The following is a 26339-nucleotide window of genomic DNA, read 5'->3' as shown; positions in this document are numbered from 1 at the left end:
ATTGGTCATCAAAGGAACTACACCCCCCAGAAGCCCTAGGGATTGGCTCTGCTTCCACCAACTCAGGAACAGAGAGGGAGGTGGCCGATTGTCTGCAGGTGTGCTTAGCCAGGTGCAACCAATTAGCCTACCTCTGTGCTGGGCTACGCAGTATAAAAGGCTGCTGCCTGCAGTGGCTGAGCCTCTTGCATTGAGAGACCTTCCTCCACCTTTCGTGTCTTTCTACGGATCTTTGTATGCTGTTTACCATCACTCCTGCTTGGTCCCTGCCTTGCAGCTTGCTACACCCTAGCCTTCTGGGCTCCCTGCCTCAGTCCAGCTCCTCTGGGCTTCCTGCCTTGCAGCCTGTTACTCTTCGCTGCCTACAGCCATAGCCTTCCAGGCTCTCTTCCTCACAGCCCTGCTCCTCTGGCCTCTCCACATTGCAGCCGATCACGCTCTGCTGCCTTCCAGCCTCCGCCCTTGCCCTACCGGGCTTTCTACATTGCAGCTGATCACGCTCTGCTGCCTTCCAGCCTCCGCCCTTGCCCTGCCGGGCTCTCCACATTGCTGCCTTCCAGCCTCCGCCCTTGTCCTACCGGGCTTTCTACATTGCAGCTGATCACGCTCTGCTGCCTTCCAGCCTCCGCCCTTGCCCTGCCGGGCTCTCCACATTGCAGCCGATCACGCTCTGCTGCCTTCCAGCCTCCGCCCTTGCCCTACCGGGCTTTCTACATTGCAGCTGATCACGCTCTGCTGCCTTCCAGCCTCCGCCCTTGCCCTGCCGGGCTCTCCACATTGCAGCCGATCACGCTCTGCTGCCTTCCAGCCCTTGCCCTACCGGGCTTTCTACATTGCAGCTGATCACGCTCTGCTGCTTTCCAGTCTCAGCCCTTGTCCTCTGGGCTCCCTGCTCTGCAGCCTGCCTCACTCCGGCTGCCTACAGCCCTTGTCCTCTGGGCTTCCTACTTTGCAGCTGATCACGCTCCGCTGCTTACTACCTACCTTTTTCCGCTGGGTTCTCGGCCTAGCAGCCCTCTACAGTCCTCTGCTACCTTCTACGGTCAGCGGCCCTGCCCCTCAGGGCTCACTCCTTGCTGCCCGGCCCTTCTGGGTTCCTTGCCGTGCAGCTTGCTTTACTCTACTGCCCTAAGCCCTTTCCCTCTGGGCTCTCTACCTTACAGCCCTACTCCTGTGGGCTTGCTCATTGCTTTCCTGCTCCTCTGAGCTCTGAACCTTGTTCCTTACTGTCCTCTGCTATCCTATCCTGTTACACGACTTTCCCTTCATTTCCTTCTGCTAGTTTGCTATCAACCTCCTTTTCCTGGATTTGTCTTTAAGTATCTTCTCTTGTCCTGTTTGTAGACCCTTTTGTACAGAGCTTGTCTGTTGGTTCCCATCAGTCAACCTCTGCCCCTTCCCTTGTCTCGTTTCTACATTACAGACACCCATAGCTGCTGTTCCAAGTCATGAGCAAACAGCGTGGGCCTCTGTTATAGCAAACTGTGCAGAAGGCTTGAGTATTTCCTAAGGTTCGTGGAATACTCTTTTCCTATATCTGCATACACCCCAAGAGGGAATTCATTCTGTACCTTTCCTTGCTACTCTTGCCTACTCTTCATTCTCTTTCCTTTCAGCTGTGTGTGTGCTTCTCTGTCCACTTTATTTAGGCACAACCACCCAAACCCTTTTTGGGTGTCCTGTGCCACTCTTAATAGAGTGCCATCCCTGACAGAATGCAAGAGCCAAAAAAATGTCTTGTTCCATAGGCCGGAAAGGCACACACAGACCAAAGATGCTTTCCTTTCGGGTTAAGAAACCTTTGCATAAACCTATGGTTTCCCTAAAGACAGCAAACAAGGATCTTAGTCTAAAGGACAGTCTCGCCTTAGTAAACAAAGATTTACAAGCACGGTACTATACTCACTGGCTAGCTGACCCTTCTTCCATGTACAATTATTATGACATTTGCGACTATGACCAGCAGTCCTTATCTGTTGCAGAGCTACAGCAAGATAATGAATTCTTACAGATCTTGTTAAACCAAACAGTGAAAAACACTCCTGCGTCTTCTGACAAGCCTTCTAACACCGCAACAGCCAAGGATATAGCACTCATTGTGGGAGACTCTAATCCAGAATACGCTGTTGCCAGAGTGATATGCGCAAGATCAGCTTGGCAAGCTCCCCAGAATGCTGGAAACCCTTATTTGACAGGACAAGGCAGTCATTATCCTGAGGTTTGTGCATCTGGTCCTGGGTACAAAAGACCTATATTAACCATCGGTTGTCTTAATGCTTCCACAGTATCTACTAACCACAATAACCCTAAGGTCAGTCTTCCCATTGCTACAACCGAATTTTCTGCCACACCAGCTTCGGAAGCTTTAGATCAAACTAATGATACTTACCTGCTACACGAACAACTCCTACGCCTTAAAAGAAAGACCGAAGACCTCTATGATGACTTTGTTTATTTGCATTATAAGAATTTTATGAAGGGACACAAGTCACCAGACCATCTGACACTATGTCCAACACCTGACATCTTATCTTTAGAGATCGACATGATAAGGCCTGGAATTGCCACGCAGAAAAGTATACAGACTTATACCAAGCAGATGGAAGACCTAAATATAGCATATGTATCCCTTCTAAAGACTGACACAGCTCTTTCACCTTCCAGCCACAGAAACTCAGGTTGTTGTACTGACAGAAAAGAATTAACTCCTCCGGTGGGTCAAATCACTCACACAGCCATTACACCACAAAACAAGGGTGGTCTTCTGATTGGAAATCCCTCTGAGTCAAAGGATGGTTCCGCCCTCACCCTTGCCTATTGTCCAGTACTCACACTTACAACCTCTTCTGGAATGACAACGTCAGCTGAGGAGACTGGCGCAGTTCACACCGAGCATGCTGAGTTGGCAAGCGGGGCTTGCCAAAGTGTGGCTGTGCTATCAGACAACACTCCTGAGCAATCAACATCTCCAGTTTCTTCGATACCCCCTGAATCGCCAGTGGTTGTGGTACCCGATCTACAAGTGGTTGCAACACCTGAACTGTCTGTAGCTGCTACAGCACCTGTACTTCCAACTGCAATTCATGATCTTCCTGATGCTGTGGCTCCTAAACTCCCTGCCACATTTGAGTCTCCTGAAGTCCCTGCTGCAAATCTTGAGGTTGCTATAGCTACTGTGATTCCTGAAGCTACTGCTAATTCTGATGCTCCCGATGCCCAGATTTCTACTTCCTTCGCAGCTGTGCTAGCTGCAGCAGAATCCTCTGCTACACAACCTGATCCCGCAGCACCTTCTCTTCCTGATCCTACATCCACCATGCTAACTGTTGCAAAGTCAGCGAAGGGTTTCCCTGTTATGACTACTGCTCCAGTTGTTCCTGCTGGTGTATCTATAGCACTAAGACTGCCAGACTCTACTCTACCAGTCTCAGGTGCGTTCCAGCCTGCTGGTTCTCTCATGGCACCCACACAGCCAGTTGCTACAGCCTCGATACTCTCTACAGCCGTTCAAGATCTCACTGCTGCTGTAACCTCTGAACTGTCTACTAATCATGGGGAAACCGCCGCTGTGACTCCTGAACTCTCTGCGGCTAACCCTAACGTTGTCATGGCTGCTCCGGATGTCTTGGAAAACCTTCCTAAAGCTACCAACTCTGCTGTACCTATGTCTCCACCTTCCAGCATCATACTGTTGCCCGTCAAAGCAAAATCTATCATGGAGCCTGCAGCAGTTTTTCGCAGTTCCTCTCTTCATGCACACACAGTTGGGGTTTGTGTTCCAAAGACTTCGTCTTTTCTGATTTCTACATCTAAAGTTCAGAACATTTGTACTGTCTCCGTCATTCAAGACTCTCACCTTGCAACCTTAAACCGTTTCTGGTGCTTCATGATGTGCCTTTTTGGATTAAGACTCTTGTACGGTGTGACAGACATTCTTCTTGTAGGTCGGTCTTCAGGGAGCCTGGAGAGGGGCCTGGAGAGGGGCATACTGTCATGCCTGCGCCATGGGCGCATCCATTTGCGCTCAATATGGACTATTTGTTTATCATTTATTTACAACAGACTCTTGGATCAATCTATATTTACTTTGGAGATTTTATTTCCCATTTACGAGACTTTGATGCTTTATTATTTTTTCCAACAAACTACGCATACCACAATGCACTTGGCTATAAGCATCGATTCCTGGCTGTTCCTATTGGTCATCAAAGGAACTACACCCCCCAGAAGCCCTAGGGATTGGCTCTGCTTCCACCAACTCAGGAACAGAGAGGGAGGTGGCCGATTGTCTGCAGGTGTGCTTAGCCAGGTGCAACCAATTAGCCTACCTCTGTGCTGGGCTAGGCAGTATAAAAGGCTGCTGCCTGCAGTGGCTCAGGCTCTTGCATTGAGAGACCTTCCTCCACCTTTCGTGTCTTTCTACGGATCTTTGTATGCCGTTTACCATCACTCCTGCTTGGACCCTGCCTTGCAGCTTGCTACACCCTGCTGCCTACAGCCCTAGCCTTCTGGGCTCCCTGCCTCAGTCCAGCTCCTCTGGGCTTCCTGCCTTGCAGCCTGTGTCTTCGCTGCCTACAGCCATAGCCTTCCAGGCTCTCTTCCTCACAGCCCTGCTCCTCCGGGCTCTCCACATTGCAGCCGATCACGCTCTGCTGCCTTCCAGCCTCCGCCCTTGCCCTACCGGGCTTTCTACATTGCAGCTGATCACGCTCTGCTGCCTTCCAGCCTCCGCCCTTGCCCTGCCGGGCTCTCCACATTGCAGCCGATCACGCTCTGCTGCCTTCCAGCCTCCGCCCTTGCCCTACCGGGCTTTCTACATTGCAGCTGATCACGCTCTGCTGCCTTCCAGCCTCCGCCCTTGCCCTGCCGGGCTCTCCACATTGCAGCCGATCACGCTCTGCTGCCTTCCAGCCTCCGCCCTTGTCCTACCGGGCTTTCTACATTGCAGCTGATCACGCTCTGCTGCCTTCCAGCCTCCGCCCTTGCCCTGCCGGGCTCTCCACATTGCAGCCGATCACGCTCTGCTGCCTTCCAGCCTCCGCCCTTGCCCTACCGGGCTTTCTACATTGCAGCTGATCACGCTCTGCTGCTTTCCAGTCTCAGCCCTTATCCTCTGGGCTCCCTGCTCTGCAGCCTGCCTCACTCCGGCTCCTACAGCCCTTGTCCTCTGGGCTTCCTACTTTGCAGCTGATCACGCTCCGCTGCTTACTACCTACCTTTTTCCGCTGGGTTCTCGGCCTAGCAGCCCTCTACAGTCCTCTGCTACCTTCTACGGTCAGCGGCCCTGCCCCTCAGGGCTCACTCCTTGCTGCCCGGCCCTTCTGGGTTCCTTGCCGTGCAGCTTGCTTTACTCTGCTGCCCTAAGCCCTTTCCCTCTGGGCTCTCTACCTTACAGCCCTACTCCTGTGGGCTTGCTCATTGCTTTCCTGCTCCTCTGAGCTCTCAACCTTGTTCCTTACTGTCCTCTGCTATCCTATCCTGTTACACGACTTTCCCTTCATTTCCTTCTGCTAGTTTGCTATCAACCTCCTTTTCCTGGATTTGTCTGTAAGTATCTTCTCTTGTCCTGTTTGTAGACCCTTTTGTACAGAGCTTGTCTGTTGGTTCCCATCAGTCAACCTCTGCCCCTTCCCTTGTCTCGTTTCTACATTACAGACACCCATAGCTGCTGTTCCAAGTCATGAGCAAACAGCGTGGGCCTCTGTTATAGCAAACTGTGCAGAAGGCTTGAGTATTTCCTAAGGTTCGTGGAATACTCTTTTCCTATATCTGCATACACCCCAAGAGGGAATTCATTCTGTACCTTTCCTTGCTACTCTTGCCTACTCTTCGTTCTCTTTCCTTTCAGCTGTGTGTGTGCTTCTCTGTCCACTTTATTTAGGCACAACCACCCAAACCCTTTTTGGGTGTCCTGTGCCACTCTTAATAGAGTGCCATCCCTGACACTCTGTCCCTTACATGTTCATGGAATGGATTCCAGATAGTTAGGAATCTTGGGTATTTACCAGTACTGATGGCGCATATCACACAACAGATCTTAACCAACCAGCATGCTGAGATTGGGCTTTCTTTGCTTTTCCAATTTTGTGCAAGAGTCATTCTGGCTGCTGATAGTAGATGGGTGATAAGTTTAGCTGTCGCTCCTGACATTGCATATTTCCCTTCTATAGGGACTCCTAAAAGAATTGTCTTCGGGGATCTTGGCAGATCAACCCCTGAAATGCCTTTTATGTAGCTTAGTATTTCCTTTCAGTAGGCAACTGCTTTAGGACACGTCCACCACATATGAAACATGTCTCCCTTCTCACCGCAGTTCCTCCAGCAGTTTGGTGAGTATGACTTTGAAATTTTGTGAATGCGGTTCCGGGACATATACCATCTGAGGCACAGTTTGTACGCGGATTCTTTTATTGTGGTGCATCTGGAAGTGCTGTGTGCACGTGTCCATATTTGGTACCATTCCTCCTCTGTTAGTGACTCTTGCATGTCTCTTTCCCAGTTCATTTCGTATGCAAGATGGTCAGTTGGTTGGTTGTTGAAGAGTTTGTAGAGTCTGGAGACCCCCTTCGCCATGTTGCCTTCCTGAAGCGACAGTTCTAGGCCTGATGGAGTTCTCATGCCCGCCTTTTTCACCATTGGGTGGGTAATCCAGTGCCTAATTTGCGCATATCTATAGAGTTCATTTTCCCCTATATTGAATTTCAACTGGCAATCTGTGAAGAGCAATGGAGAACCGTCTTTGTACATGTCTTTCAGATGCAAGGTTTCTGCCCCTCATCAACCCGCCCAACATCCTCACCGAAGACCCGGTGTGAAATCTGGATTGCCCATCAGTGGCGTATATGGTCCCAATCCACTCGGAATGCGTTTTTTTCCGGGCTTTATCCCAATTTAGGAGAGACCATTTCGTCATTTCCAGTAAGGCTTCTCTGTTGTTTCGGTTTTCTTTTCTCAGGCTCAGAAGGGCTATTAGGGGAGCCGTTGAAGCTGTTTGTTCAATTCTACACCATACTTTATGATCCTCTGGTTTTACCCACCTCAACATTGGTGCTAATTGTGTAGCCAAAATGTATCTGTCCATTTGTGGAACTGCCAGACTGCCCAGGAGAGGGGAGCGCATTAGGATTCGTTTCTGGATCCTGGGTTTCTTATTATGCCATATAAATTTGAGTACCGCGTTTTGCAGCTCTCGGGTCTTGGCAGGCGGTATTGGCACTGACAGTGAGTTTACTACATAGAGGAGACGGGGGAGAATGGTCATTTTGACCGCTGTGATGCGGGCAAACCAGGACAGCTCCTGGGAGTCCCATCTGCGCATGTCTTCCTGTAGTTGTTTCCACAGCGGGATTATGTTTGTCTGATATAGTTTGTGTGGTTCTCTGGAAAGGTGAATAAGTATTCCAGTTTTCTTTCCACCCAGCACATCGGGAATGTCCTCTCCAATGTCACGATATCTTCTCTCCTTGCTGTTATGTTCGTAGCTTTTGATTTGGAGAAATTTATGGAAAACCCTGAGACCTGTCTGAATTCCTACAGCTGGGCCATAGCTCTGGGCATTGTATTTTTTGGGTCTCCCATGAAGAGTATGATGTCATCCGCATACAGGGCTATTTTGTGGGTTTCCTGACCTATTGTAACTCCTTTGATTCTGACATCCTGGCGGATCTGCATTGCACATGGTTCCATTCCATCGCGAAAACCAGAGTGGAGAGAGGGCAGCCCTGTCGTGTGCCCCTTCCAATCTCCACGAATTCCGTACCCTGACCATTGATCCTGAAGCTTGTCGATGGGTGTTGGTAATTGGCGAGCACCATTTTTGTAAATTCTGTACCACAGCCAAAGCGCTCTAAAATCAGTCTCAGATAGCCCCAGTCCATGCTGTCGAAGGCCCTGGTGGCGTCCAGAGCTGCTACAGCAAATGACTGATGTGTACATCGCCCAGCATCTATGACGTCTACTGCCCTTCTGACGTTGTCTTGCGTGCGCCGATCAGTGATGAACCCTGCTTGGTCATCATGAATTATGCTTGCTAGAATTTCCATTAGGCAAGTTGCTAAGATTTTCGTATAGATTTTTGCATCTGTGTTCAGCAATGCTATAGGCCGATGGCTTGCACAGTTTTTGGGGTCTTTGCCTGGCTTTAGAGGTAGAATAGTTATGGGCTTCCCCATATCCTGCGTGACTTTCCCCTCTTCTCTAATTGTATTGGATAGTTTTGTCAATAGACCCAGCAATTGTGTGCGGAATGTCTTGTAATAGCCGTTGCCAAAACCGTCTGGGCCCCGAGTCTTATTTGCTGCTAGTGCTGTGATGGCATCGCTGATTTCTTGTGCCGTTATTGGATTCCCAAGCTTGGTTCTGTCTTTCTCTGCAATTTGGGGCAGCTGGAGAGTATTGATATAGGCGAGTTGGCGTTCTGAGTCTAGATTTTCGCTATTTAATAATTCCACATGAAATAGTTTCATTATTTCCTTTTTGTCTGGCTCTGCTGTGTGGAGTTTCCCATGGGAGTCATTCAGCTGCACTATGTAATTCCGGTTTTTTGCTTTCTTAGTTTCACTGCCAGAAATCGATTGGCCTTGCCCCCATGAATATAATAGGATTGTTTTGTTTTTAGCAGCGACTGGGCAATCCGGTCGCTGTGTGATTCTCCAGTTGAGCTCTGATTTTCCTAAGCGCTCTTAAGGTTTTCCTCGAGCCCGAGCTTTGTGTTGGACTTCTGCAGCTTGCACCTCTTTTTCTAGTTGGTTTGTCACTATTGCTCTTTCACGGTGGTATGCCGCTGCTTGTGACATGAATTCTCCTCTGATCACTGACTTTCCTGCGTCCCATATTACCCCCCAGGCCGTTTCTCCGTTATAGTTTTCTTTGAAGTAGTTGTTGATGGCGGTCTCCATATGGGCTCTTAGTGCTATGTCCTTTAGGAGGATTTCGTTTAGTCTCCAGGGTGGTTTTACTCTGTTCCCTTCCACCCCCCAATCCACACCCACCATCGCTGGTGCATGGTCTGAGTGATATTCCACCCCTATTTCTACTTCCGTTATTTGCGGAACTAACGATGTGGATACTAAGATCATGTCTATCCTGGAGTATCCGAGGTGGACGGCTGAGTAGTGGGCGTGCTCTCTCTGGTCTCCATGGAAGAATCGCCAGATTTCAATCACTCCTAATTCTCAGTAGAATCGGCCAAGGGCTTGTCTGTTTTTCTGATCAGTAGTTGTTGGGGGGAGTGTCTTATCCAGCATCGGTCCATGACGCAGTTCAAGTCCCCGCCTATCAGTTGGCCCTCGCACCAGCTGCCAAGTCTGCCTAGCAAATCCGTTATGAACACATCTTGCCGACTATTTGGAGCGTAAATTGTTATAATTGTGTACAATTTAGCTTTTATCAGCCCTTTGAGCCCCAAGTATCTGCCCTCTTTGTCTTTACGAGTTTGTAGTTTTTTTAAGTCTAGGGCCCTCCCAATTAGTATAGCTACTCCCCTTTTTGTCTCTCCGCTTGAAGCAAAAAATTGTTGTGGAAAATTCCGATTGGTCATGCGCTTCTCGTCTTTAGGGAGGAGGTGTCTCCTGCAGGAGCCCAATCGCCGTCTGCATTGTTTTCAGCCTGTCTAATTTAGCCCGTTGTTTTATTGGTGAGTTCAGGCCCTATACGTTCAGAGATGTAACCCTTGACATTTTGGTATAGAAGAGGTTGCGCTGTTGCAAGCTGGGATGGAGTTTTGCCCGTGCCTTTCACGTTTACCTTTTGGTACCCTAGGACTCGAGCTTGCACTGTTGATGTGGCTCTTGATTCATTTTGCTCTTCTCCCCGCCCTCCAGTTCTCCCTCTCAGCTCCCACCTTCTGGATGTGCTGTTCTTTCTCCTCCGTGTAGGTTTTATATGTTTCGATGCATTGTAGTTCTCTATCATTGTTCTACTGCTGTACATTCTTTGGTTAGCTGCTTCTCCGAGCGTCCTTCCGTGTCTTGATATTTCTGGCTCTGTTGCTGGACTTTGGGCTTCTCTGTTTTCTTTGACTTACGCTTTTTCTCAATTGACCATTCCCACGGTTTACCCGCAGTGTCTGGGGGATTAGAACGGGTTTGGGCAAATCGGACGTTCCTGGACTACTTCTAGCTGCAGGATTGCACAGCCCTCCTCACAAGTAGTAATCTTCTGCTGTTTGCCTTCCCACACAAATGAGAGGCCGAAAGGGTGTGTCCATCTATATCGTATCTGTTTTGCTTGTAGTGCTTTTGTAATTGGCTGCATCATTCTTCTTTTGCGCAGCGTGCTCAATGTCAGGTCCTGGTACAGTTGAATGTGAGAGCCATTGATTGTGAGGTCATTGTGGAATCTTGCTGCTCTCAGTATTTCTTCTTTCTGACAGTAGGACGTTACTGCATTTAGAACATCTCTGGGTCTTGCTCCAGGGTCATTCCGTTTTTGGCCGACTCGGTGTATACGATCAAAGCCAATTTGGTCTGATTGAGTTTCCGGCAGCAGACTACTGAAACATAGTTGCATTGTATCTTTAAGGTCACGATCCTGGATCATTTCAGTGAGGCCTTTGACCCTGATGTTGGATCTTGAGCGGTTTTCAAGATCTTCTGCTTGTAGTTCCAAATTGGTTGTTCCGCTGGCCAACTGTTCCACGAGGACACTGTTCTGGTTAGTATCTTCGTCCACAGTTGATAAGCCATTTTCGACTATATCTATTCTGTTTTCCAGGTCCGTCATTTCTCTGCTTACTTCCTGGAGGGAAGATTTCAGTTCTTCCTTCATCTGTTCCAGCTGGTTGTGGAACGAGTTCGTGAGTCGGGCTTCCATCCCCTTCAGACAGCTCAGGAGTTCCTCTTTATCTGACGCCATTGTGGGTGGTAGTGTTTCTACTGCGTAGGTAGGATGCAACCGGTAGAGGGGGTGAATAATTCTCCGCTCGTTGAATCTGACCCCAGCACTTTTCAATTTGGCCCACTTGAGTTTTGGCCTGGGGTCTTGGTTTTGACTGACCAGTCCTTCCCCTAAACCCTGGCATCAGAGCTGCTCCTTCGGGAGCAGACCGTGCTACTCAGAAGCCGAGAAGAGGACTCCTTGACCTAAGCATAAGCTTCCTTCACTGCTTAGAGCTCGTAGGTCCGTAACATGCTTCCTGGTTGTCCTTGTGGTCTTTTGTTTTGTTGCCTTCTCTGGGTCGTCGGAGTGCCTTGAGGTTGCGTTTGCTTACAGGTCTTGTGGTGGCTTCGGAGGAGCGTTATGACTCGTGTCCTCCGTACGACAGCTTACTGTGCGTGTCTGTTACGTAGCAGGGTTCCAGGTTTATCTCATTACTGAGCCTGTGAAGGTATCAGAGGGTGCATTTGACCCAGCTCACCCACCTCATGTGTGGACCGCAATCCTTCTAGGGGGCTACTCTCCCTCTGTGCATACAGACCACTCGCACACGGTAGACGACAGGGGTGGAGGAGCCCACGCACTGAGACCCACCCCAGGGTCGGTTTGTGATGTTGCTGCCAATTTCCTGCTAGACTCGTGGGTAGAAGGGACACGCAAGAACCACCAGGCAACTGCGCCAAGTGACTACTGCTCCATTGGGGGCAATCTGCCTGCCCGACCCAGGTTCTCTCGCTGTAGGTCTGAGATTCAGTGTGCTAACGCTGGCTTTGAGGCACTATTTCGGTGATTTTATGTGGGTGTGTAGTTTTGCCGCAACGGCCACTGAAGCGCGGCCAAACCCTCGCAGAGCGCGTCTTACCACTTGTCCATGATGTTGCTTAGCCGCTGGAAATCACCCCCACGGAAGTCCCACTGTCTGCTAGCGCTCGACGGGTCCGCCCGGAGCGCCAGCGGTTTGGGAGAGGGGGGCAGGAAGCCCAGACTCACCCGGCCCTCGGATATGGGTTAGGGACCTGAGCCTGCCGCCCACGAAGATCTTCTTTCAGTTCAGAGGCTGCTTTATTAACAAAGTAGGCACCGTAAGAAGACTCTGCAGTAGATTCAAGCGGAGGCTGGGGTGGATAAGGTGGAAATCCGGCTGTAAAGGTAGGGCAGGCCACATGAATCACGTCACCACAGCGCAATTAGGATGCCAAGGTCTTAGATGGTTTAGGGTTCTCCGAGCTGTACAGACAGACCCCTGCTCTGGAAGTCTCAATGCAAGGTGCTCACTCCCCTTTCTTCACAAATTCGGTTAACACTGGAATGACTCGGGTCAAGCACCAGCAGGAGGTCTCCAATCTGGCTGCTCTGAGGTACAATAAGAAGATTCGGGATGGCTATAGACAGTTATGCCAGAGGGAGGGTGATCTCTGACCCACCCGAGCAAGCGGGACACAGTTCCCTACAGATCACAATCACATGCAGGCAAGCTCCAATGGCAAGTGAGTAGAAAGGAGTGCGCTAGGGGCCCTGACCAGAATAGTAAAACAAACAGCAAGGCCAGTCCAGGGGCAAACACAAAGCGGTAGAGGCAGAGAGAAATATAATGCTGAGGCACCCCCAATGCTCACAAGCAATGATCCAGGTACAGAGCTTCTCTCTGAGGTCCGGGATTGGCGTGCGGAGAACGCGCTTTTGTAGAGTGAGAGAGGACCAGGGCTCAGAATCTGCATTCACAGAGCCCAGAGCTTCTGACGAAGGGGCACGAACACGGACGTCTTCAGGCACACCACATGAGGAGCCCACCAAGGGCTGGGCAGAGAGAATGACACTCCATGGGTATGAGCCACTGGACTGGGGACTTGATTAGAGGAACAGACGCCACAGGTCCAGGCTCCTCCTGCCCCCGGAGCCAACAGCAACGCAGAGGATGCAGGTGAGAAGAATCAACGAGGGTGGAGCAGCAGAAGGGAGCCCAATACACCAACCTTTACTGCACTGGGGTGCAGACTACCACTCCGCTCGACAGCTCCAGCCTCGAGGCGCTATCCGGGCCGTGGGGGGCCCAGGAGAATCTTGCACCAGGTAGAACGGAACACAGAGCCCGGGATCCGCTCGCCTCGTGGAGCGCAACAGCCTCAATCAGGCTCCGGTCTCCAACGCCCGGCACAAACGACAGGCTGCCTCGGGAAGGCGGAGGGGCTGGCGAGAGAGACGGACTTCACAGGCTGCACGGGTGAAAGCAGCCGCCACGCACCTCCACCACGCTGGCAATCTCGTTTGTTTTTTAAACAGTTCTTTTGGTGCTTTGAGGATTCTGTTGTCGTAATATTTTCTTTTTGCTTTTTGTAATTCCTTTTTGTATGAACGGGTATGTTGTAGAAGTTTGAGTTTTTTTCTGCAGTCTTTATTGATCCTTCATTCTAGTTCTAGTTTTCGTTTTGGAAGACAGATTAAGTATGCTAGTCTGTATTCTTTATGCAATAAACAAATATAATTTGTACCTGGATGACTCGTAACAGTATACCTTAACTGTTTTATATAAACTATACATTTTACACTGAAACCTTTCTGCTCCACTCCTTAGCTGTGTTTTATCAACTACTGTTATGACTAAGTGCACCAATAAGACCCTCAAGACAACTCCTGCCCTGCCTAAATCAGTTGCACACTTGCATCTTCCGCTATGTTTCAGTTGAAGCCCATGACACGTGCATAGTAATGCTGTTGAAAGTCCATTCTCTCTGTTTCTACAGCGTGGCCTCCTCTTCCACTTCACCCAGAGCTCCTCAAGACCTAATTTGAATGATCCAAGGAGTAGGCAGCGGTCCAGGTCATGGGAGAATCCTTACAGTCCTACGGTCCTCAAAGAGAATATGCCTCTCTAGACAGAAAGAAGAAACACCAGTTACCTTATAATCAACATTTTGTGTTATTTCCCAGCCCAAAAACATTCCTCAAAGTCTGCATCCTGATACTGTAAAATAAAGACGTTGAAACATTTCCATGTTTTCTGTGGTATCCATCGTGGCAACTGGTGTTAAAAAATGAATTCATATTTTCTCATCTATCACCTTCACAGGTTCAGGTAGACCTGGAAAAGATGGAGGACGTACACCTGATTGAGCTGGATGAGTCCCACCGTAGCGAGCACACTGTTTTTATCATGCCACCTGAGGAACCACAGGGCCCTGATGGTACAGAGTTACCAGCGCTGTACAGGTGAGTGATGTTCAGCCATTTATTTTACATGGACTTTGATTAGCTACAGTTGTACTTATAGACATTCTTTCCTTTGTTGTTCACCTTGCTGCACGACCGCTTGACTTTTCGGCGGCTCCCGACGAACACCCTCATCGTCGACCACTGACTGTTCGACGACCAGACGCAGCCTTCATGGGCCTCTTCGGGCTACGGCCCATTACAGTATCGAGAGAGGGGGGAGGTTCTTCATACTGACCTCTTTAGAGAATGCTTATTCCATCTTCCCCTTTCCTCGCCAATCTGCCCTTTTTTTTAGATATAATGGACCAAACTCCATTTCAATTTTGACCCTCGCACCACCGAAAATTCCTGTGGAAGGACATGCTCCGAGTGTACAATCAATGTCTTCCGAGGGATCACTCCGAAAAGGATTGTAAATCCTGTAAACGTTTTTGGCCTAAGACCCTAAAGGATCGGCGGACCAAACGCTGGGCCGCTCACGCCATGCAGGCTGAGGTCTCCATCGACGTGACGGAAGACTCCAGCGAGGGCAGTATCGGGTCATGAGTGACGCTGAGGGCAAGCAGCGTCCGTCGGAACACCAGGTGTGGGCCCTAGACTCCAGAAGGAGGCTGGCGGTTCTGTGATGGAGAAGACACCCGGCGGCCAAGGCGCACTCAAGCACAAACACACTAAAAACATACTCCACGGCCGACTCTCGACGGTACTGTCGAGCGTCGAGGCCCATGCGGTGTCCAGGGCTAAAGCCTCAGGTTCTTCACTGTCCTCTGGGCCATCGCGCACGCATTCACCTCACAACAGTTACCCAAAAGCAAAAGATGGTTCGGACACAGCACATAAAAAGGCCCTCCTTTCGCATGCCAACAAAAAAAGCAGCGTAATACATTTTGGCGTCCCCCAAGAAAACACAGGGACTCATTAAGAAAAACATCAGTGCTTCTCTGCTCAATGCGAGGTCCCTGAAAAAGTCAAATTTTCCGACGCCCTTGGCCCCTAAAGACACACAGACCGGGTTTTCCACCCCCTTAGATACTCTCTTAGAGGCTATGCACCACAAGGCTGTCCTCTCTTCCCCAGGCCACCCCTGTCATATCAGGCTTCCTGTCCTCATGCGAATATGCACCTGAACAATTCAATAACATTTTATGGAGGATGTCTTGTTTCTTAGACTTCATGGACAGACACCCTCGCCAATTAACAATTCTTAAAGATGCCTCCCAGCCAGGGGCATCAGCACAGCCGCCCCCTGCAAAAAGTCTTGCCTTGAGCCACAGCATAGCACCTCTGTTTTGGCAAAAAATACCAATCGGAGAATTCATATTAATTAAATAAACCGGCGGTATGTTCGAGGCTATCGTAATTAAATAAATAAAAATAGTAGCCTCGAACAATGGGAAAATCCCATAGAGAAATATTTGCGGTTGAATATAAAAAGTAGTATCCACTGCCACCAGCCAAAACTCGATCAGGGGGGACGGAGACGTGCCCCCTCGACTAACAGACCCCGGGGCAAACAAATTGCCCCAGCCAGTACGTCCACAATATGATGGTTGGTACTGGTTCTGTTCAGAATTCAAGACTAGTAAAGTCAATGGTGACTTTACATGCCCTGGGAGACAGTAGTCAGTCCCAGGGTATGGAGTCTATACTGGGGGGTCATTATGACACCCCTGTGTTACTGCACTGAGGGTGCTGTGTAACACACATCACAAAAACACATGAAGCCCAATGGAGTAAAAGACCCCATAGCCCATTAAATACATCTAGAGTCAAAGGAACACACTCAAATCATGTCCAAGAGTGAGGGTAAAAGAGTCTCACTCTTGGCAGGAGAAAAATTAAACCCCAAAAATCCAGCAAAGATGCTGGGGGACTCACTAGGTTAGGAAATTCAGCCTAAACAGAGAATTCTCCCTAACACATACCAGACCAGAATCGCTAGCAAAACTACGCTGTTAGCTAGTTAAGGCTGCCACAAATGGAATGATCTGGAACGCCAAATCGAAGCCGTCCCAGAACCACTAAAGGCCCAATTACTGAAGACTATCTCAGAAGGCAAGCAGATCTCAAACTGCATCCTAAAGAATAACCTTGATGTGGCAGATAATGCAGGACGCATCATAGCAGAGGGAATGCTCATCAAGCGCCATGCCTGGCTTAGGCAGTCAGGGTTCAAGCTAGAGACTCGGGCAACCCTCTTAAACATGCCACTGGAGCCAAATGCGTTATTCGGAAAGGCAGTAGAAGACGCCTTAAAGAGTACCAAGGAGGACTATGATAATCTTCAATCACTTGGACAATTGACAAACAATCCCTATTACCAACAGGGCTCCCGAAACACTAGGAGATTTCGGGGCCAGGGTGCGCCACGTTCCTCAGGCTACACTCAGGGGGGACCGTCCTCGTCTTGGGGCCAGTCACAAGGCCAAGGTTCCTCGTCCAATTTTCAAAGAGGAAATAAAAGGGGCAGATGGAAGGGGCAGAACCTCACCTGGTAGAGGCTCAACCCCTCCCAAACAATGACATACTGTTTCAGGTCCCCTCCCATGCCACTCCAGTAGGAGGCCGAATTTCTCACTTCACCCATGCATGGGAGGGGATACCGTTGGACAAATTTATTTATCTATTTATTTATTTATTTATTTATTTATTTGGATTTATCGAGCGCCCAGCGGCCCAGAGGCATCGTGGCGCCCTTACAGAATATTCAACTTAGTACATGTTAGCAACATTGGTTAAAGCAGGTATGCATAACATTGTCGAACAGGTGTCCCATGGTTTTAGGGTAATAAAACAATTTAGTTAAACAACTTTGTTTTCAGGGTTTTTCTGAACGAAGAGAGGGATTCTTCGCTTCTTAGACAGGGTGGTAGCGAGTTGCATGCTTTAGGGGATGGAACTTCAAAGCTGGTACCGGCAGCTTTTGCTCTGTGGAAGGCTAGGACTGAAAGTTGCTGTGAATATTTGTTGATTTTTTGGTCTGTGGGTTGGTGCTAGGTGTATTCTTTCTACTAGGTAAGCTGGTGCAGTTTGGGCGAGGCATCTGTGTGTGATTGTGAGGGCTTTGAATGTTATACGCTTTTTGACTGGGAGCCAGTGGGCGTCTCTTCTTGCCTGAGTGATGTGCTATCTTCTAGTAATGCTGAGTGCAGCTCTGAGGGCATTGTTTTGTGCTATTTGCAGTCGGTTGATGTTGTTTACGGACGTGCCAAGGAGTAGAACATTACAATAGTCTAGTTTTGCACCTATTGTGGTTCTGGCAATGTGGAGGCAGTTCTTTGGTGAAAGGTAGGGTTTCACAGCTTTTATGATTTTTGAGGTGAAGGCAGCTGCTGATGAGATTGAGTTGACTTGCCTATCCATAGATAAGGTGGAATCTAGGTAGACGCCTAGGGTTTTCACCGAGGCCGAGGTTGTAATGATTGTGTCTTCAATGATGAAGGAGCTGTATGTGTTGCCAACTCTTTTTAGGGCTTCTTTGGGGCCTACCAGTAGTATTTCCGTTTTTTCCCCATTTAGACATAGGCCATTAGCCGCCATCCAAGCCTGGATGCGGGCATATAGGTCTTGGAGGGTTTTGAGGTCTTGTTCATAGTTGCCTGTTAGGGGAATGAGAATTTGTGTGTCATCGGCATAGTTGGTGAAGGCTATGCCGAATTCTTCTAGGTCGCTGAATAGGGGGAGAGTGAATAGGTTGTAGAGTGTGGGGGAAGTGCATGAGCCTTGTGGGACTCCGCAAATGGGTCTTGTCCACCGTGACAGGCAGGTATTGTATCGAGTTGCTACAAAAAACCACCCTACCGCACGCCGAGACAGAAAAAAATGACAGCATAAGAACAAAGCATACTGCTGGAGGAAATAAAGGCGCTGCTCGAGAAGGATGCAATAGAGATCGTCCAGGCAAACAAGGTAAACAAGGGTATTTATTCAACGTACTTCCTTGTGCCAAGGAAAGACCATACCATGCGCCCATTATTAGATCTGCGCCCTGCAAACAACTCATCAAACCCCGAAAAAGTTAGATATGACCACACTCCAAGAGGTGATTCTACTCCTAAAACATGGAGACTACATGGCGACGTTGGACATGAAAGATGCATACTTTAAAATTTCAATGCTCCCTGTGCACAGAAAATAGCTGTGTTTCAGGATGGTGTGAGTACACTACCAGTTCAAAATACTCCCATTCGACATCTCCTCAGCACCAAGAGTATTCACAAAGGTGCTTGCAGTAGTGTCAGCACACCTGCACAGAATGTCCATCCCAGTATACCCTTATCTGGACGACTGGTTAATCACTGGGTAAACTCTTCAAATAGCAAATGAAATATGTAAAAGATAATAAACCTCTTCAATTTGGGTTTCTCCATCAACGAGAAGAAATCATCAAGTCTAGAAAACAATTTCTAGTGGCTGTCCTAAACACAAAAGAAGAGCTGGCTCTCTCCTCAAACGAGAGAGTACAGAACTTGCTGTAGCAGGTACCTCACTATACGGTCGGTCACCAGATAACTGTACGCAAAGTGATGCGCTTGCTCGGTATGATGACTCCATGCATTCGCTTGGTTCCACACGCGCGGCTGCGCCCAATGCAGGAATGGTTAGCGAAACGGTGGTCTCAGGCAAGAGGACAGTGGGGCGTTCTAGTGGTTGTTTCGCTTACCCTAGTTCAGGCTCTTCGCTGGTGGTGCAAAGACAACCTGTTAAAAGGAAAACCTTTTTGCACTCCATCAGCACAAGCGGTCCTAACTACAGACGCCTCACTCACCGGATGGGGGGCCCAATTCCTCCACCACCAAGCCCACAGCCAGTGGACACACACTACTGCCCAAAGACACAGTTCTCAAATCTCTTCAGGCCTTTCAGAAACATCTCAAGGGTTAAACAGTGCAGGTGCTCACAGACAGCACCACAGCCATGTTCTATCTGAGCAATCAAATGAACTTTGAATGAACTCTTGAAAGCGTGAAGGAGAGACCAGCTGCAGAGGAAAAGCAGCACCACGTGGGTGAGAGAAACTACAAGTACCAGAAGGCTGTAGGAGGGCCAGCGGAATAGGTCAAAGTGGTCTTACAGAGGGTCAAGCAAAATTCCTGTACAATCGAATGATCTACAAGCAGTGCAAGGAGAAAGGAAGAGAATCCCACAGTGAAAGTGAACATTGAGAAACCAGGGGAAAAGAAATCCGGCAAGAGAGGTCCGAGCCCGAGCGAGATCAGGCATGACACTGTCACCCAAAAGTTGATTGATAAGGAAATTTTATTTTGTTGATAGAACACGTCAGTTTCTCGAAAGCAAGAGACTTCCCAGGTGTGGACAAGTGTGCGGTTTGGCTGAGGACCACGGACGTCGACCTGCCTATTGCCGGACTGAAGTTCTTCCTGAAGAGGCTGTAAGGAGGAGAGGAAGAGCTGCTGCTGCCTCTCATGCAAAACTCTTCTAAGGAGTTTTGAAATTGACACAGACTACAAAGGCCAAAGTAAATATCTGGGTAGATTATTGTTGTAGTGCTTACGACTGTCTGTGTGTGTGGGCTTGGCTCTTGACATATTCAAATTTCCTGCCCACCAAGCAAGCGTTATTTGCAACACTTGCGTGTGCTTTGTGCTTTACTCCTTGGATTCTGTGCATGCTGGAACCCCACCCCCTTGAACCTGGAAGCCCTACCTCTAGTAGGGTGTACACGCATCCCGCGCTTCCCTCCCAAGTGTGGACAAGTGTGCTGTTTGGCTGTTAGGGTGTGAGGGTGCGCGGTTGTAAGGTAGGATTATCGATTCTCTAATATCGCTCACCCAATCCATGGTGTTTATGATTTGATTGCAGACAAGTGTATTGTTTAATTAAACAGAGTTGAGGGTTGTTTTTTTTTTTGGGTGGTAACCTGCCTTGTGTAAGAACATGGCAAGCGGCTTGCGGAGTGGGCGCGGTGCCGACATAACTCAGCCTGATAAATTCAAAAATATCAATCTTATGGTCTGCCCAAGCAGTAATACCTATTCTGGTATAAAGGCTCTGGACCTAGATCCCAGCATAGGCAATGCCATCAGCTGTATTGTAAGTTACGAGCATGTGCAATTTGTTCCTCTTTCTGCAACTGCCTCAATTAATAATAATGATTCAGTAGCAGAAGGCCCAAGTGCTTTTATCCTCCATACTGGCCAGATGCATTTACCTTTGACTGATATCTCTAATAATGCACTTACTTCTAGCTCTATCCCAAGGGATTCTTGACAAGGATTCATAGGTATGCATCGAGGGAGTGGAAATAGTTGACGTGATTTTGCCCGATGCTCCATCACAAAATGCATCACTTATGAATAATGAATCTTTGAATGAATTATCCAAAATAGGACATGATCCTATGGCCGAATTGGACAAACAAGTGAGATTATCCATAGGCCTTTTAACTCCCTTAATTCCGCACCTACGCGATAAGGAGGATTCCACTAACAATATGAGTAGACCGGATGATACATTGTGATGCTCACAATCGAAACACTTCATTGAATGCAAAAATGGTAACAGGAACAGTGCATATATTGCATGGAAAAATGGTGAATACCCAAGTTACACTCCAGTCGTAAACGTGGAAGTTAATGACAATCTCTTGCAGGGAGTGGCTTCTAACATCAATATATCATCTCCATCGGATGAAGAAAGACCCTATACCTTTCCAGTAATAATTTGTATACTGGATTTGTTGGATAAAGGACATGTCACGCACTTGGAGATAAGTGAAATAGAAGGCTCAATTAATGATATTCTTACAAAGATCAATCATCTTGAGTGCTTTATAATAGCAAGGGAGACTTGTAGTAATGCCAGTATACAAGTACCCAAAGAGCCAATTTCTAATTTCTTGCCCACTAGTCAAAAAATCATGAGTAGGGGTTATGAAAAAAGCACTCAGTGCTCTGTGGTCGGTATGGCTGATACATATGTAGGAAGGATTGAACCAGTACAGGCGGACGTTAAATTAAAGACCTTTTGTAACTCTTCAGACTGTATGGCAGGACTAGTTGAAGACATTAAGGCTATGAAGATTGCCATAGAAGAAATAAGATTTAATAATATGCCATCTACAATGCAGACAATTATTCAGACACCACAACAGGTAAATGAGCAATTAGATAGTCCCTCTGCTCTTACTAAAATTATTGAACAAATGGAGTACGGGCGCGGAGAGGTCGAATCTACTAATGAAAATGTAGGCATCTTGTCACGACGTACTAAAAAATTGCAGTTGAGAGCAGTAAAAAGGGTTGAGAGAAGAAGAAAAGCTGTAGAACAGACCAATATTTAAAACAAATGAATAATAAAAAAACTACTATTGGTAAACAGAAGGATGGCAAAGCTTATAAGAGTGGGACTAGCAATGCCATCAGCGAGGAAGACCCAATTGATGTTGAGCAACTCATTGCTGAGAGCCAGGCCCTCTGCTTCCTATTAAAGCAAATACACAGGCGGGACACACGGAGCATACTTCTTTACCTCTAAAGACGGGAGGAATGAGTGCCCCTGCTACTAAAGTAGGGTCAGATGTAAATATAGTGACTAATAAAGACAACATTGTCAAACATAGTGAATCAGCAGCTGCTGACCATTATACACTTAACTGTGAAAAAACAAAAAAACTAAATAACTATTTTCCCACGGAAGGAAGGAAGTGTACATATACTGTGCCTATCCCTAGCACTGAGGGGCTTTCTTCCGGTAATGGAAGCGGTAAGACTTGCCTAACCGGCAGCGATAATCAAGCTCACAAGAATAAACGCTGCTTGTATGTGGAGGTTTGTTGTTCTGAGAATGTGCAGACATCAGAAACACCTACCATGGATATGAAAGCCTTGATTATAACAACCAGAGCTGGTAAATCTAGAGAAATACCGGCAGATAAAGTTGTTGAGCAGTCAGCATATCGTTCAACTTCTGAACATATTATTGAAGCCAAGCTGCAGACTCTTACTAATGTAGCAAAATCCTGCACCATTACGAAACTAGTGTTGCCTGCTTAATGTAATTCTTGCACAATTCCACAGGAGGTCCATGCCTCAAGAGAGATACAGTTTTCACTGTTAAGTAGTATGGCCACGACTGAATCTCATGCATACATCTTAAGTACTCGGAGAATAGCGCTGGACGGTGGCTTAGTTACCTCAGAGGGCCTAATAAAGGAATTACAATTACCTGGGAGCGAAATGCAACATATCGCGAGGCAAACGGGGGCCTCACGCACACCTTCGTGTGCAATAACAGACCCGATGGTGCCTAGACAGGCCCCAGGGATATGCAACGGTGGGGAATTTCCTGCAGAGTTAACCTCTGTCCCTGTGACTGCTAGTAGGTGGATAAACGGAACAACTTCTTCTGCTGTGCCAACTGCTAATCCATTGAATGTTGTACAATCTCCCCATAGTGCACTTAATATTATTGGTCTGGAAGGGAAGGCTAATTTACTGAGAGATGCAAAATAAATCGCAATTATTTTCTTGAACTAATTTCCTGTATTCCTTCGTTAAGAATATTAACCACGTCTGATCTGCTAAGAATCTCGCTTGCATGGAAGAATAATTATAGAATGATTTGCTATTTACCGTCAGCTAACATCCTTAAATGTATCTGGTCCCATACATCCGAGTTGATGGACTTAGGCTTTACATTATCTACTTTTAACGATGAGATGATTGCGCAAGAATTCTTGCATCTCCAATTGCCTAGTCAAGGTATGTCAGTAGAGGCAACCACAAGAGGGAATGGGAACACTGCAGAGGAGAATTTATGTATTTTGCAATTGGTGGCTATTGCAGGGAAAAATAAGGAGCTGGCATGGGTGGAGCCCCTAATGCGAACTATTTTGAATACTAAAACAGATAAGCTATCAAATTAGCAATATGTGAATCAGGGGTTCGTGATCATAACATGGAACTCTTGTGGATACCATAACCTCTTCAAGTGGTTGGCTTCTCTTTCTCCTTTGCAAACTCCAAATGTATTGTTGATTCAGGAAACAATGAAAACGGAAGCACTGGTATTGCAGGGGTTTCAAACCTTCTGTTCTCATGCAAGTAGGGCAAAACAAGGACATCCTTCTGGTGGACTAGCCATTGCCATCAATAATAATATTGAATGTCCCACTGAGCTTATGTACAAATCCGAATACATTTTAGCTGTTGCTCTGACCCTTGAAAATATCAAAGGTAAACCACTATTATTAGTGTGCTTGTATTGGAACCCACTTAAATTGGCCATGGATGAGATGTTTGATGTGGTTGATAAATGTTTAGAAAGCGCAATCATGCAAGAGCCTAAGTTTGAAATTACCATTGGTGATAATTTCAATTTATTTTATAGTGCAAGGGCTGATGTAGTAGATGCACATACAAATGAAAGTGCTAAGAGAGCTAGATTGCAAGGTAACAGATGGGTGTCATATTTTGATGATTGGGCAATGAGTTTTGTGGAATGCAATGACTAATGTGCAAATTATACGGGGAGCGCTCCGCTCAATGATTGACTTTTTTTGCGTATAGCAAACACTTGCACCCATAGTCGAACCAGTGATGTTACAAGAGATTAGCTTTAGTGACCATGCTCCACTACTGCTATGTATTGACATCGCACATTCTCTACTTGGTGTCAAAGAACTGCTGCAATTGCCGGAGATTCATCGACCAAACATCTCCTTTAGATGGAATCCTGGGTTATGTAAACAACTTACTAATATGGTGTCCTTAGAATTTAATGATATTGATGAGTATATTTTACATCCTAGTTATCCAGTTCTTCAAAGGGAGGTGATTGTCTCTAATATGGTCAGTAAAGTGTTAGCGGACCTGATTCTGAAGCAAAAGCCACGTCAAGAATTGACCACTCGCTTGTTCGACCCTGCATGTAAATGTTAAAACTAGAAAAGAACAGGGATTTGGGAACTCTGTAAAAAGAACTAAGTTACTTGCAGTATCACTATCTAAAAAGATGGATCCTGCAGAAATATAGAAATAGAGGATCTCGAATCCTACATTTTAGCAAAGTAAATTATGCACTCATCAGATCGATTTATTTGGGTAGCAATTAAGCAATCAAATGGGCACAGTAACTTAATCTCTGCATATATAATTTTGGCAGAGGTTTGGAAAGCACATGTTTCAACCAAATATGAACTTCCAGAATGATTTATAGAGTGTAGCTATTAACACTCTCAAGGTACTGTCATGCAAGAATTAAATTGGTCCTTAGCTGATATTGAGTGGGCTATTGGTAGGTTGTCCCACTCGAAAGCAGCAAGCCCTGATGGTATTCCGTCTTGTGTATACAAGGCAGACCCAGCACTATGGGGCAGAATTCTTAAAATTAAATTCGAACTAATCTCCTGGTCTTGCAATGTCCCTCAGTCTTGAGTTACCTCAATAATAATACCTATTTTTAAAAAATGGTGGCCAAATAATCCCGACAACTATCGCCCTATCTCTTTGATGGATGCTGCTGCAAAAATCTTTGTAATTTTTATTTTGCATGAATTAGAAAAATATATTGCTCTACATGATATATATTCCAAATCCCAAACAGGTTTTCGCAAAGGTATGAGCACTGTGCTAAACGCAACTGTCATGTCACATATATTAGCCGGTACTAAAATTAAAGGGGCCTGTCCGGTTTATATTGCATTTATGGACATGTCTGCCGCCTTCGATAGGGTGGTTAGAAACTTGCTATGGAAGAAGATGGCCAAATTAGGTATTCCATCGGTCCTCATTTTTTTGGATAAGTCTACTTCACACAGGTACTTCATATAAGATCAGGATAACACATGAAGGGGCAATGACAGAATCAGTAAGAACCTATCTTGGAGTAAAAAAAGGGTTGCAAGTTAGCAGCTATATTATTTCATCTTTACCTTTGCGATTTAGACGAGACAGGTAAAGATTCAAATATATTTGCTGTAAAATTTTGCAACACACGGCTGTATTGTTTAGCATTCGCTGATGATGTTATCTTATTTGATCTTACTCCATCAGGTTTACAAAAGAAGTTACATCTCTTTGAAGAGTTTGCGTATACTCACAACCTTAGACCTAAAGCCACAAAGACTTGTATGATGGTATTTAATGCGGGTAAAAAGCTGAAACAGTATCGGTGGGAGATCGATAGCATTTCAATCCCTCTATCAATCGATAATATCTATCTTGGGTACTACATCAGCAATGCTTCATCTATCAAACTTTGGACCGATTGACTTAAATTGAAAGCAAGACCTCTATTGTGCCAGCTGAATGTTATCTTTATGAAGTACTGTAAATTCTCCATAGTTCCACTGCTTGATTTCTTCAATCTTAAGTTAGAAGTAGTTCTTCTATACACTTTGGATGTTTGTTTGATAAATTTAAACAAACATCTTGATACCTTACAGGGGTGTCTAATGAAATCCACACTGCACTTGTCTTTATCAATTCCAAATTGTATAGATAGACAAAAGCTTGGCCTTATCTCACTCTCTTGCAGATGGGAATGGCGTGTTCTGGGTAACTATGCTAAAACTCTCGATCTACCCAGAAATTCTCTCTATCAGGTTTTTCAACAAATGTTACTAGGAAATAGTGCAGGATCTCTTAGGCAATTTCATGGGAAAATGCAAGGTCTCTTGGATGATTTAGATGTTACGCCCTTTGACTTATGTACTAGTCCAGCATACGTCAAAAAAGTTATTTGAAAGAGATTGGATTAATACAGTAGATGAACTAGGTAGATACAGCACTTATAATGAATACGCAAAGCACACCAGGAAAAGAGTTCTGCGCTGTACTTATTTAAATATATTTCTGTGCAATATTACATGTATGTATTATGCGCGCTTTAAATTTAACCAATTCTACACAAGAGAAAGGACAAGTTATTGGGAAAGAGCAAAGGGTTATGAATATGCAGCGAACTGTTGCTTTCCGTTGTGTACTGAATCAAATGAAACTCTTAAACATTTAATGTTGGAAAGTTCTCAATTTAGAGTCGCACGAACAAATCTGTTAATGAAATTTACCAACATTGAGTTTGAGGACGGTCTTGAATCTCTATGGACTAGGATGATGGTGGGCAACCATAAACCTTTGATATTTGCACTTGTACAGTTATTAAAATCCATAGAAATTTAATTGGAGATACATGACAGAAATAACAGAAATAGCTCAAGAATAATATATCTGGGAGTATATAATGAACTAAAGGCTGACACAATATGTACTTTGCAATAGGGTCTGGTCCCC

General features: G+C 46.6%; 1 protein-coding gene across 5 annotated transcripts in view; it reads left to right on the top strand.

The window, feature by feature from the left end:
- Window positions 1–26339, top strand: part of DENND4B (DENN domain containing 4B) — a 2051633-nt gene that overhangs the window by 1131721 nt on the left and 893573 nt on the right. For all 5 annotated transcript variants that reach the window (XM_069651381.1, XM_069651348.1, XM_069651357.1 and 2 more), the window contains one exon: window positions 13943–14082. In XM_069651381.1, coding sequence (XP_069507482.1) covers window positions 13943–14082 — 140 coding nt within the window. The remainder of the gene's footprint in view (window positions 1–13942; window positions 14083–26339) is intronic.

Source organism: Ambystoma mexicanum, chromosome 1p, assembly GCF_040938575.1.
Source record: "Ambystoma mexicanum isolate Mex_15411 chromosome 1p, UKY_AmexF1_1, whole genome shotgun sequence".
Lineage (NCBI taxonomy): Eukaryota > Metazoa > Chordata > Amphibia > Caudata > Ambystomatidae > Ambystoma > Ambystoma mexicanum.
Note: the sequence above shows the minus strand (reverse complement) of the source record. Positions and strands in the feature narration are given on the sequence as shown.